The sequence below is a fragment of the Oratosquilla oratoria genome, chromosome 14 (assembly GCF_046742065.1).
Source record: "Oratosquilla oratoria isolate Oo_2021 chromosome 14, ASM4674206v1, whole genome shotgun sequence".
In the NCBI taxonomy this organism is placed as follows: domain Eukaryota; kingdom Metazoa; phylum Arthropoda; class Malacostraca; order Stomatopoda; family Squillidae; genus Oratosquilla; species Oratosquilla oratoria.
The window spans coordinates 15,494,126-15,508,120 of NC_134790.1; the positions used below are offsets into that span (position 1 = coordinate 15,494,126).

The following is a 13,995-nucleotide window of genomic DNA, read 5'->3' on the forward strand; positions in this document are numbered from 1 at the left end:
TCCTATGCCTTGCCCTGTTCAGGGAAACGTCCTTGTCCAATAACACCCTTTAAAGCGGCCAGGTTATCCAATTTAACCCTTGTGGCCGCTGTATCAAAGTGGTCACAGATAGAAGACAGGAGTTTACGATGGTTGCTCCGCTGTGTACGTGCGTATGTGTGTTGGATATTCTTTCTTGTGCTTAAAAAATATCGTTTGACGATATTCGGCATCCCCAGCATATACATCCTGCATCTGTGGATCACGACCGTGCTACATGACACCTATTCATAAATTTGACTGAAGAGAAAAAAATATGAAGAATTGAGATGTGAATAGGATATTGCGGTACGATACGTTGGGTTGCGTGGTCGGCAGCCAAGACACAGGAGAGGAATGGGTAGACAGTGAGAGAAAATCCTTGCTAGTGAGTAGGGGTACGACGTGTGCATGCGTATAGCGGCAGTGGATCCTCCGAGGATATATAAACGACGCTGGAGCCTGTCAGGTCATCATTTGAAGCCACCTGTGACGTGGAGAGGAAGGATCGGCAGCTGGAACATAGAGTGAAGGAAGACTATTTTACATATTAGACTGGTACCGGACGTGTTTTATGACCATAGTAACAATTCTGGACTTGAAAAGTGCCAGTAGAAATGGAAGATTGTAACTTAGACTGAATGTGATTTTGGAAAGACTTTGGTGATACGATTTGTGATAATTTCTTGGGAATTACTCGTTCGTAGCTCCAAAGCAAACTTCCGCCCGGAATTGCTGTCAGCAAGCATGTGATAGCGTGACCTGGTGTTAACACACTAGGCCTAGCTGGGCTGACAGCCTACATAGAGCTCGCCTAATTTTGCCTGCAGTCACTGTTAAGTTTGTGCGTGCATGCGTTAGTACGCCTTTGCGGGCGTGGGAGCGAGTGTGCGTGTGCCTGTGTGTGTACGTGTGTACATACACGTATACGTCAATATATGTATATTTATGCGTGTGTCTGTGCGTGCGTATATGTGTGTGGCGAGGCGACTATCACGGCGGTCGAGATGAAAGGTTAGTTGTTGAACACACCGATATCATATCGCCAGCTCAACTCTACTTTACAATCTTGTCCGAGTTGCCGGGTGTCGTTAGCAGAGGAGGAGGAGGGAGAAAGACTGACAGACAATCGCACGAGGAAGCGTGCATGTTTTTGTGCCGCAAAGGAGCGAAGGAGGGCAGCGAAGCTCAAGCAAGGCAGGCCGTGTGCAGGACGTGATGCGGAAGGCCAGGCAGGATGGCCAACACCTTCGTCAAGTGGTGCAGGGCAAAACTCTTACACGGCTACCGACACATGGCAGGTGAGTGTCCTTAATGTGGTGTTTAATGAATACGCGCACCGGCCCGATGTCTAGTATAGGAGGGAGGAGGAAGATATGGTGTAAGGGGAGGGGGGGGGTGAGTTAGTAGTGGGGAAGGCTCTGGGTATGGGAATGTACGAAGAACGGTATACATGCTGCGGGTAGCGTGTGTGGATAGTCGGGTAGATTTTACGCATGCTGTAGGTTCAGGGAAAGTGGGTGGGGGTGGGTGGGAGATTTTTAGGGTGAGGGTGGGTGGAGGGGTAAGGAGGTGGGTGTGCATGCAGTCGTAGAGTGCGTTCTTCATCCGAAGGGATGATGGGCTACTTTCTTTGAAGTATTCCTTAGGGTTTGCGTGCGTGTATGTATGTTTGTGTGTTTAAGAAGCCAGCCAGTTGTTCCTGGCAACTTGTCGTGTCGGTCGATTGGTTGGTTGGTTTGCTTTGGAATTCTTTGGAGTGTTGGTTAGATGAATGAGAAGTGGGGAGCCTACATTCCTGGGATTGTGGATCGCGTAGATAAATGAAGGTTCGCGTGGATGTGCCAATGGATGTCGCTCTCGACCACCTGTACATTCATCAAGTGGTAATGATGTTTTGCTCAAATGAAGGTTTATTTTTTGTTTTAATGTACTTGATAATTACTGCCATTATTATTATTATTATTATTATTATTGTTGTTGTTCTAAGCTTGGTGCATTAGAACTAACAAGGATGCTTTTGTGCATATTACAATAATTGTTGCATTCGCTCATGTTTCTCGTCTCGCCTAGTACATAAATACCCCCGATAAATTTCTCCCGCTCTTTCCCAGAAAACATGCGGTACGCTTTGAGACACTTTTTCTTTCTTTCTTTTTATGATAGGCTTACGTAGGAGGTATTTGGCTGTGGCAAAACCCATCACCTTTGCCTTAAGTGCCCAGATAACCTTACAGATCCGTAAAATGATTGGCAGGTAGATGTGCTTCGGATTTAGTGAATTTGTTTGTTTATTTAGTTGCAGTTTTTGTCATTTTTGCGTAGACAGGAAGGCGTGCTTTGGATCGAATTTATTTGTTTGTTTATTTTCTATTTTCGTAATTTTTGCGTATGTACTGATCTATGAAATGTGTAGATATAAATGGATGTCGGATGGCTTCTTAAATTAAAATATCCGACCCAGTTGACAAAGTACCGAATAACATGGGACGAGACAAGTTACGGACGTACTCAAAAGTTTGAGTACACTTTGTTTTAATCTCCTGCCTTACCGGGTTGTACTTGTATCCACCGTCAAAGTATTTTATTCGCCTCTTTGGAGATGAACAGACCGGTAGGAGACCTATTGGTCCATAACTAGGCCGGATATTAAGAATATATAGTTGAACGAAGAAATTAATTAATCAAACGAGGTCTATTGCTTAGGTGTTGATCTAAATGAATCTTAAATCTTATATTGAGTGCTTATGCTTTTGTTTTGGCTGTCGTCAGACGATTATATTCAGCTCAGATCGAGACCTCGAGTTCAACCCTGGGCCGAATAGAAACGTCTGGCCCGAAAGACGAAGAGGAGCATCCACCAGGAGACCCTGACCTCTGACAGAGGTCATCATTTTTTGTCCAGAGTGGTTGAGTATTATCAAGTCCACAGATTACTGGGACAAAAGGGGAAAGTGTCATTGTTGTGTTTGTGTTTGAATGGTATTTCCTCTTTGAAAGTGGGTTTCCTGTAAATTGCTTTGTATAACGGGATTTACTGATGTTAGTTGCTGGGAGGTTAATCTTTGCTGTTCGTGAGAGATTGCCTCAACTTACTGAAATCGCCTCTCTATAGCCAGAATAAAGTGTAATAAGTCTGATCCGAATTCTTCAAGAGATAATCGTAGTTATATATCAAGGACTTTCCCCAGTTGAATACATTTTTTTTTTTTTTTTAATTAGGCTCTACGAAATTGAGCTGATCTCTCAAAAGAGCTTTAGGCTTGTCCGTGACTTACCGGTAGTCACTCGTCCGACCTTGACTTGGGTGTGCAGCAATGGCATTGAATTTCTACGAACGGTGACTTGTTCATACGTTCGAGAACGTTGGTCGGGCCTTGCGTACGCCCCGGCACGTTTGCGAACGTTCCAATGTTGAACGTTTTTCAGGCTTTCCTTTTCACACGTGATTATTTTCTTTTTCTCTTTACGTTCAGTATTTACTGATGTTTGGCAAGCGCGTTCATACTGGACCGTAAGCTGAGGTAGTCGGGTCTTCTTATCAAGTTAAATTCAGATTTAACCAACTACCGATTTTTGTCGCCACCGTGGCTTGTGCCAGACTGTTTTATTCAGCTGAAGGATTGGCCCTCGTTTCCCGAAAGGGCTGAAACGCAACTAGAAAATATAAAAAATAATAAATAGATAAATGGGTGGGGAGAAGTTTATCTGTGTTCCCTGGAATAGATTTTCATTTGATCAAGAGGACCAATCAACCTTCCCATCTTTGAAGTTCAGATCGTGTCTGCTTGACGCCGCGTGCCCCCCCCAAAAAAACAAAACAATAAAGTTGCTCCCCATCATGTGATCGTTTCTCAACGTTTGTGAAAGTCAGTGATGCAGGTATAGACTGCTGAAACGTTTGTGTGGGTGTATTTACCTCATTGTAATATATTGTATATGGGTTATGCTCGTGGTGTATCGTCCTATTTGATTCTATGACAGAGAGAACGAGATATTAGCTGCAGAATGTTGCCTGGCCTTACAACTTAAGAGAATTAGTTCGGTTATACAAACGCAAATCTGGTTACGTATATGAAAGGGGCATGTTGATTTTATGGGTTACTGCCAAGTTTGGGGGTTTACTCTTTCGAGTTTTGTTTATGAATTAACTTTTTATGCGTGGATTCGTACACACACACACACAGACACACAGACATTGTAATCATACATTATTTTGAAGTTCGGTATGATAAAATTGAGTGTAAGAGACAGGACCCCACGAGCGTTGCTTCTTGTACTTATATGTATTGGTACGTACTAGAATTAGGTAAACATGTACACAAACACACACGCACGCGCACACATACACAAACACACGACTCGATGGCACAGTTGGTAGAGTTCCCTGCTGCCACTACGGCGGTCTGGGTTCGACTCCCACTCAGGGCTGAAGTAATTTTAGTATTGCTGCGCTGCGAGTCGTTACTCCAACTCGTGAGCTGGGAGTCTGGTGTGTTTGTGCGTGTAAAGTCACAGCATTATCCATAGATCGGTCATATATGAGCTCTGAGCTATCGTCCGGGAAGGAAATAGCTCTCGATCACGAGTCCAACACGTGATCCAAGACCATGGTGAATCACACACACACACGCACACGTGTTAGTTTCTAGGTGTTGCATGTGCCCGCTTGCTCTCTAGATTCTCGGTTTTAGTTATTTTTTATTTTTTTTGATCGATAACAACTGCGGAGAAAAAGTCGCGAAAGATGAGCAAGATATTTGGTTACCAATCGGACATCGGATACTGCTTCTCTCGGATGCAGCCACCGGAGAACACGGACGTGGGCAGGATGCAACCACAAGCTGGAATGCATTGCAGGTCGTGTTTTCCTATACCAGATAACCCCCCCCCTCTCTCTCTCTCTCTCTCTCTCTCTCTCTCTCTCTCTCTCTCTCTCTCTCTCTCTCTCTCTCTCTCTCTCTCTCTTTTCAAAATATTTTATTCATTCAGTGATACTGTCAAGTCAGAAGACATGTTGTACGTTTCTTCTAGTTTAGCAAATTTGGTCAATCTGTTGTCTTTTTTATTTCATTGGCCGTGATATATGTATACATATTATATATATATATATATATATGTCATTATGGCATATAGAATTAAACTCCTGCTGGGATTCGAACCCTCGCCAGAGCGGCTTGCTTATAAGACGAAGGCCATACCATCGTGTCGCAACGACCCTTCAAAATGGAACGGCCAGACCGTGAACTAAGTCGCTTCATTTCGAAGGGTTGTCGTGACACGATGGTACGGTCTTCGTCTTATGATAAGCAAGTGGCTAAGGTAAGGGTTCGAATCCCAATAGGAGAATTTAATTACAATGTCATAAAGGCACAAAACCTAGTCGGAAGACTAACCTGCATAAAGGATTTGATGCAATATAGTACGTACCGTGTCACGCGGGCGCCCTCGGTGGAACGACCAGGCCGTGAAGTAGTTCCATTTTGAAGGGTCGTCGTGATACGATGGTACAGCTTTTGTCTTATATATATATATATATATATATATATATATACACATATATATATACATATATAGTCTTCCATGCTGTGATTGCATCTTGGGTAGTTGATGCCTTGCCAGGTTGATTCTATGCTAGGAAGGTCGTAGTGCTGGGTGGTCACCTGAACATTGGCATACCAGTATATATATGTATGTATGTATATATATATATATATATATATATATATATATATATATATATATATATATAATGTATAAAGTATCCTCTTTATTGGGTCAATTTCTGGAAAAGTTGGGTGAAAAGCATATAGAATTTCGCAGTGTGTCATCTTTTTAATGACGTATTGATGATAGGTCACTGGAATCAGTGGAGTGAATACTGCTGCTGTTATTTATGGTGTGTTTGGTGAGTTGCTTTTGTTTGATGTTGGGGATGGGTGGGGCCAAGATTTGGTTTCTGATTTTTTTTTTTTAATTTATTGTACATTATTTTCTTCTGTGGTTACTCGTTTTCATTGTTTTCTTAACTATTAGATACCATGCTATGCATGTATAGTTCATTGTAGTTCTTATGGATTTTGTATAAGTAATGATAAGTGCTTTGTTGTTCAAATCCTGTGCCTACAAGTGTTCTGCGCTTGTTCCGTTTCTTGTTTTCCTTCACTGTGGAGTTTCTGGGACAGGTGAAGGTCTTGTGTGTATCGAATGCGAGACCAACGTTTTAGTTTTTGCTTAGTGTAATATGCCTCATCAGATTAGTTGGAGAACAGAAATGGTAGCGCTACTAGACTAACGATCTCGATTAACTTCATATCTAAAAAAGTTGGCTGACGATTGTGAATACAATTAAGTTAGTGTTAAAATTCAACAGTGATAATGAATAGGGAAAAATCATTGTTGGGTTAAGATAGAGAACGAAGCTTCAGTGGCGTCCTGTTTGGAGGCTAGATGACAGCATTGTGGACAACTGCCCAGGATGTAACACTTCACCCTATACCATTCAACACATAATGGAAGACTGGATTACACAACCACGCACGCAAATGACACAACATACACTCTATAAAGGATTTGTGAGAAAACCCTGTTTCGGCCGTGGCATTCCTTGGGGGAGACGGGACTGCTCGGACAGACAGTCTAGGGAACGACAACAACAACCCAAGTGAGGATCTTCTGTGCCGTGTTGAGCGTGTGGCGTTTTGTTTTCTTGCGCCGCAAACCTGACAACCTTGCATGGCCGTGCCTCCCAAAAGGTGTCCGCCAGGAAGTTATATGTTTACACCAAGTGTTTCCAGCTTTTATTACTGGCCCATGAACACTCCAGGTTCTTTGTTGCTTCGTTGTTGTTCTCGTCGCGTTGCTTGAGTTCAGGTTCTTCGAGTCGTTTAGCTTTCGGGAACAAAACCCACGGGATGAATGATTAAGTCTGAGTTATCACCGGCCCTGGACTCCTGTGCAGATACATAAACCCGTCCTTCGCTAGCTGACTCGAATCCGAAATAGGTTCCGGCATCAGCCGCTGAGCAAAGGATTTTCCCAACCTGGATTTCCTGGCGCGGCTCTTCAGAAAAGCGGTGCGTAGTCGCCTCTTGTTCTCGCTGCCCAGAAACTCGTTTTTCTTCCCCAATGGTTTTCGTGTGTCAGACTGAGATTGGTTGTTTGCTGTTCGGTGCCTCGCGAGACTTTCCCAGAACACGCTGGGCAAGGGTTACTGACTTGCTCATAAATGTCTTATATTAAGAGCTTTGGCCAATAAGGGCGTCTTTGTGTCCTTTGGCAACTGCCCAGACTTTTTTAAGTAATTACTGTTTCCTGGGGTGACGAATTTCATTGGCTATCACTTTGCCCCCGGCAACCTGAGCACACTGGGTAAAGGGAACTGACTTGATCATAACTAAGTGCCTTCCATAAAGAAGAGCTTTGGCCAATTCTATTTGCTGAAATACAAACAATAGTAACAGGCACTATGTGTTTCTTTGCTACACCAGTGTGTGTGTGTGTGTGTGTGTGTGTGTGTGTGTGTGTGTGTGTGTGTGTGTGTGTGTGTACACACCTCATTGCCCAACAGACCGGGGCACCAGGTTTCAGTGTTATGGTATTATTTTCAGCTCTGCGCGGGGACCAAACTCGGATCGCTGATTTAGCAGGCGAGCGCGGTATCATTACACCAGCAAACCTGTTGTTATATATTATGTGTATGTGTGTGTTCGCTTGGGGGCAGGGGCTGTGTGGATGGCGGCACAGGGGAGCTGAGGGGTGGCCAGAACTGATGAAACACTTCCTGGGGCAAGCAGCTTGGGTGGCACATACATAGGACACAGTGGTGCCTCTGTGTGTTTTACTTTGCATGCCAGGGAAATATTTTTGAGAGAGTCCCCCTGGTATTCATTATACCTTGTTGTTATTATTGTTCGTGTAGTTGTTGTTGTTGTTATTTTTTGCGGAATTTCATAGTTCAGTCTCGTTCGCTCTTGAAACCATTTGTAGTTTCAAAACGTACACTGCTTTTGCGGACCTTTTTTTTTATTTTCTTTGCAAATATTTGTGGTTACTTTCTTTTTGCATTTAAATCTCTTGGCCTGTTGCCTTGTCCATTGTCCTGTACTTGTGATCATCCCTTTTTATTTATTTATTTATTTATTATTTTTTTATCAGTCCACATCAGGGTGGCATTGTGACCATTTCACCCCAGTCGCTTCTTTCCGCCAGCGTTGGCAATTCCAGGGCCTTGGTCTTTGCCCTTCAAGCCTTGTAGGCAGGGAACCCGGTGATTCTCCACGGTCATGGATCACGTGTTGGACTCGTGATCGACAGCTAATGCCCTCCCGGATGAGAGCATATATATTTTCTTCAAACCATCCAAGGATTTAGATTCTTCATTGTATCTACTTTGATAAAAAACTTATTGTGCAAAAATACTTATGTCGTTTTTACTTTAGTTTGTCTTTTCAAAAAATTAATTGCTGTGTGTGTGTGTGTGTGTGTGTGTGTGTGTGTGTGTGTGTGTGTGTGTGCGCGCACGCGTGTATTTCTTTATGTTTATGATTTTGTATTACACAGAGGCTACACATACATTAACCCATGATCATAAACGTAGAAATGGGCATTATGAAGACGCGTGACTATCTTTGGTTTGCTAGTGTGTAGGCTTTTCTGTAGATGTGTAATAGTAAGTAGTAGTAGAAGGAGGAGGAGGAGGAAGAGGAAGAGGAGAGTAACTGGAAAGTACACCAGCAATGCGGTTAACTAAGGTTAAATGTTACCATTAACAATGAATCAATTTAGGTTAAACCTCGACGGTAGACCGGAATATGTTCTGATATGATCGTTGCCGGTTGCTGCCTGGGTTTTGGTTTCTAATTATTGATAGCATTGTTTAGTTCCTAGATTCTAGTGCGTGGCGTGTGTGTGTGTGTGTACGCGAACTTTTACTGAAGTATGTACGTGTTTGTGTTTATCTTGTATGATGTAAGATTTTGCTTTACTTTTCTGTGTATCCTCTCAAATTTTATTAATCTTCGTTTCTTAATTTACGATAGTTTACAATGATAAAAGGTAATAGGTGACCTTTTGGTCCATACGAACGTGGAGGTGTCGAGAACGAAATTATAAGGAACAAGAACTCCAAAACAAGCAAATGAAATAATCATTTGGTAGACATAAAGATTGCTCTAAGTGTGTATCCCTTTGAATATTAAAGAAAAAATTACCTCTTCTGTTTAAGTTATACCGACGAACTGTTTTGCCAACAATACAATTCAGTTATCTGTAACGAAAATGCAGTTTTGAAAACCTGGAGAGTGTTTCATGTCAATGCATTACGTTGTCGTTGTAGTCCATTCACTCACTACATTCCCGTTTTCTTTGCTACTGTGGGGATGGGTGGGGGGATGTCATATAGATGACCTGGGAAGAGGGGGGGGGGGTGACCCCCAGGATCTTGGAGTTTGATCATAGGATTTAAACGTTCTATAAATTAACGGTGGCATTCTTAAAAAGAATATATCTCCTTATGTAAATCTTATATAAATCCTTGGAAAGGAAAGATTTAAGTAAGGAAATATATATTTTTTAAGAATACCACCAAAAGTCTTGTTCACTCGGCGTCCCATGCCATTATGTCTTCCTTCACATTTTCACAAATTTATGTGAACTCCCACTCCACCCACTTGTGCAAGGGGGGCAGTAACGGCTCTCACTGGTAAAGCTTTCAAGCCGTGAACGGGGCTCGAACTCGGACTTCCGCGTGAGAGGTGAAGACGCTACCACTACACCAGCAAGCAGTGAAAACGGTAATTTTGGTCAGTACAACGCGCATGTGAGTGTGTGATTCATCATGGTCGTGGATCACGTGTCGGACTCGTGATCGACAGCTATTTCCCTCCCGGAAGAGAGCTCAGAGCTCATATATGACCGATCTATGGGTAATGCCGTGACCTCACACGCACACACACACACACACACCCAACTCCCCGCACACGGGAGTTGGAGTAACAACTCGCAGCGCAGCTATGCTGAAATTATTTCATCCCTGGGTGGGATTAGAACCCAGACCTCCGTAGTGGCAACAGGGAACGCTAACCACTGCGTGTATGAACACGTGTGTGCGTACTTATGTGTATATGTACGTGTGTGCGTTTTTCTCTATGTGCGCATGTATGTACAACACGCAAGGAGGGAAGGAAGTTGGGGTATCATAAACTTCTCTTAATATTAGAGCGAATGTGTAAGAAGAGCCTTCTTGAGATCTCTAAGTTGACAAGAAAAAAATGTAGAGTCTATGAAACGTCAAACAAACGAGGGGGATGTCAGCAATGACGTGACGTGACGTGACGTGGCGTGACGTAATGAATATCACATGAAAGGTACACATGAGACTGTGTAACCTTGATGAAGCATCAGGGAAGAATCTAGGGTCGGTATGGTCTTCGTCGGTTGGGGCTCTGTCTAGTTCCTTGTTTACCTAGATTGGGGAAGTTTAGGTTTAAGAAGGAAATAGGTAAGAACTGGTTTAGTAAGAGTATTTAACGAGTGGAATAGATTTAGTGACCATGTAGTTAGTGCTGAAACCATTGAATGTTTACATTATTATAGTTTTTATTTATTATTTTATTATTAATATGATTTTTTTTTTTTTTTTTTTTTTGCATCCGACCTAGATATGGATCAAAAGGTCTCCTGTCGGCATGCTCCCCCTTTGTAATCCTTTGTAAATTTATAGATTGGGAGGAAAGGTGGTAAGGCGACATGGAACTGCCTAGTGTGGGCCTTATGGTCTCCTGCAGTCTTTTCCGTTCTTATGTTCCTTGTACGTGTTCAGAAAGAAATACCGAGATAAGAGCCTGAACAGGTTTTGAACGTTCAATGTGGAGGATGATCTTGTAAGATGTCCCGTTGGAGAAGAGGCGAGGGGGGGGGGGGAAGCACCGTGACGGACGTAGCTGGGAAATAAACCCCCACTGGAGAACGTAGTCCAGTGGATGCTTTGTCGAACTTGTGACCAGGGGGTCGTGAGTTCGATTCCCGGGACCCACTGCTTGCTTTTTGTATTGGTTCCCGACCGCCCTGGCCGGGTGGTGAAGCAAAAAAAAAAAACAAAAAAAAAAAAAACGCGGTTTGCTCACAAGAAACGGCAAAGAACCAGTCAGTTCGAGGAGTTCTCGAAGTAGTCCAGGGGCTCAAGAAGTCGGGAACGGGGCCTTCAGGTCCCAAGAGTCCACAGATTGACACCCAGTAACAGTTAGTGAATGCCAGACACTTTCATTCAGTCTTTTAGTGACCCCTATTAGGAGAAGAAACAGTGTTTTATCTAAGAGGGATGAGGAGACATTTGAGGTCTGCATTGGGGAAGGCGACTGTAGGACAAAACAGCTTAGGAATAAACACCCAAGAAAAAATAGGACAGAACCCCCTATGAAAAATAGGACAAAAACTAGGGAAAAATAGGACTAAAATCCCCCTAAAACAAAAATAAATAAATTCTTAAATCTCAAATTTTATTCTTGTTTGAAGTTTCAAGGTAAGAAAGTTCAGTATGTTCATGCCCGACGGTCTCTGGAATTTGGTGGATACTTTGTGACCATGGGCCCTTTTGGCCCTCCATGATCAGTTGCTCCTACGCTGAGCTTGTCATAATTTTCCGGACTCTACTCCAGTTGTGAGGAGCAATGCAGGAAAAAATTCTGATATTTTCGTTCCCAGGTCTTTATTGAAACTCTGAGCATGTCATTAAAAGATTAGTGACAGAAAAGATAGTCGAGATTTTGAGGTGGAAGAGATGTGTTGCTGAATATTTGCGCTCGTTACTAGATAAGAGCATTACATTAATGTGTGTGCGTGTGTGTGTGTGTGTGTGTGTGTGTGTGTGTGTGTGTGTGTGTGTGTGCGTGTGTGTGTGTGTGTGTGTGTGTGTGTGTTTAATTCACCATGGTCTTTGGATCACACACACACACACACACCAGAGCTCTATATGACCGATCTGTGTGTAATGCTCTAGCCTTACATGCACCCCCCTCCCACGAGAGTTGGAGTAACAACCCGCAGCGCAGCGATACTGAAATTATTTCAGCCCCGGGCGGTGTGTGTGTGTGTGTGTGTGTGTGTGTGTGTGTGTGTGTGTGTGTGTGTGTGTGTGTGTGTGTGTGTGTGTGTGTGTGTGTGTGTGTGTGTGAGTGAGTGAGTGAGAGAGAGAGAGAGAGAGAGAGAGAGAGTGAGTGAGTGAGTGAGTGAGTGAGCAATCGTTCTACATATCAACGCACGATTTACAATTTTTATATTTTTACTAACGGATATATATATTCTCAAGTGTTGGTACTTCCTTCCTTCGGGTCGTGTTTCCAAGTAGATGCTAAACGATCTTTCGTGAGCTCTGGGGACCAGGGGCGGTACTCTGAAAGAAGCAGGTGCAGTTGCTGGGATCAGGAACCGAGCGGTAGGATCACAGAGAGGATGATGGTGGGGGGGAGGGGGGGCTAAATCCACCCGAGGTGGAGTGAGGTCAGGAGCCTCCCAACGTTCTCTCCCCTCCCCCCTTGGGTTTAGGGGCACTAGGGGGCGGGTGGGGGGGAAGTTTTTTTTTTTTGGGGGGGGGAGGGGTAGTGGAGATGGGGTGGAAAGACATCTGCTCGGAGTTAACGCTGGATTTTAGGAGTCGATTGAGTAAAATTTGTCTGTTGTTATACACGCTACGGTGTTTGATCTTACTACCGGTCGAGTTTAGAATGAAGCTGACTGACGTTTACATTATTGAGTGAGGAAATCAACGTTTGATTTTGAACTAATTAAAAGCAAAGAGACGGGATATTGTTAAATGAACTCAGTCCTTTAATAATTTAAGTGAACGTCACATACGCCCGCGCACACACACGCGCACACACACACACACACACACACACACACACACACACACACACACACACACACACACACACACACACACACACACACACACACACACACACACACACATTTTTAAGAAAAAAATTGATGCTGACGAGTTACCACGAGCATAGCTCCCTTCCCGTATAATACTAGGTAAACACACACACACACACACACACACACACACACACACACACACACACGCACACACACACACACACACACGAACGCACACACACACACACACACACACACACACACACACACACACACACACACACACACACACACACACACACACACACACACACACACACACGCTCTCATGGCGCTGTGGTTAGAGCTCTGGCCTGCCACTACGGAGGTCCGGGTTCGATCCTCGCCCGGGGCTGAAATAATATCAGTACCGCAGCGCTGAGGGGTGTTACTCCAACTCTTGTGGGCGGGGAGTTGGGTGTGTGTGTGTGTGTGTGCAAGGTCATAGCCTTACCCATAGATCGGACCTACTAGCTCTGAGCTCTCTTCCGGTAGGGAAATAGCTGTCGATCACGAGTCCAACACGTGATCCAAAGACCAAGGTGAATCACACACATACGTCTAAAGGATGTGAAGAAATACAGTTTTCCATATAGATATATAGATATGTGGAATAGCTTAGAGGGTGATATAGCCCAAGCTCAAACAATACGCGAGTTCAAATCTAAATATGATAATTGGAACTCAAAGATATAGATTATGTTGGAACCGTACATGAATTTGAGTCTAGGTATGTTAAAAAATGGAAACGGGACCCAACGAGCGTTGCTCGCTGCTTTCCTGTTTACTACAATTAGGTAAATACAAATACATAGTGGAGTAATGTTTCCAAGTGTGTGCGTGCGTGCGTACGTGCGTGTAGGTCAGCCTGTACGTTCTGTATGCAGGTGTTGTGTGACCTGACTTCAAAAGGAGCCGCTTGACCTGACAAATCGACCGTAAGGCGCCTCGGGGCGGTTCTTGTAATTGTTGGTGACGGTTGTAGGGAACCGCCCTAAATTTATTTTATTTTGTTTTATTTTATTTTATTCTATTTTATTTTATTATTCCTGCATTTAT

The 13,995-nt window shown here is 43.6% G+C and overlaps 1 protein-coding gene across 1 annotated transcript in view; it reads left to right on the top strand.

Moving 5' to 3' along the window:
* Positions 1 to 372: 372 nt before the first annotated feature.
* The window catches only part of LOC143032731 (uncharacterized), a 125,873-nt gene continuing 112,250 nt past the window's right edge, over positions 373 to 13,995 (top strand). The window contains exon 1 of the mRNA XM_076197671.1: positions 373 to 1,319. Coding sequence (XP_076053786.1) covers positions 1,256 to 1,319 — 64 coding nt within the window. The 5' untranslated portion in view covers positions 373 to 1,255. The remainder of the gene's footprint in view (positions 1,320 to 13,995) is intronic.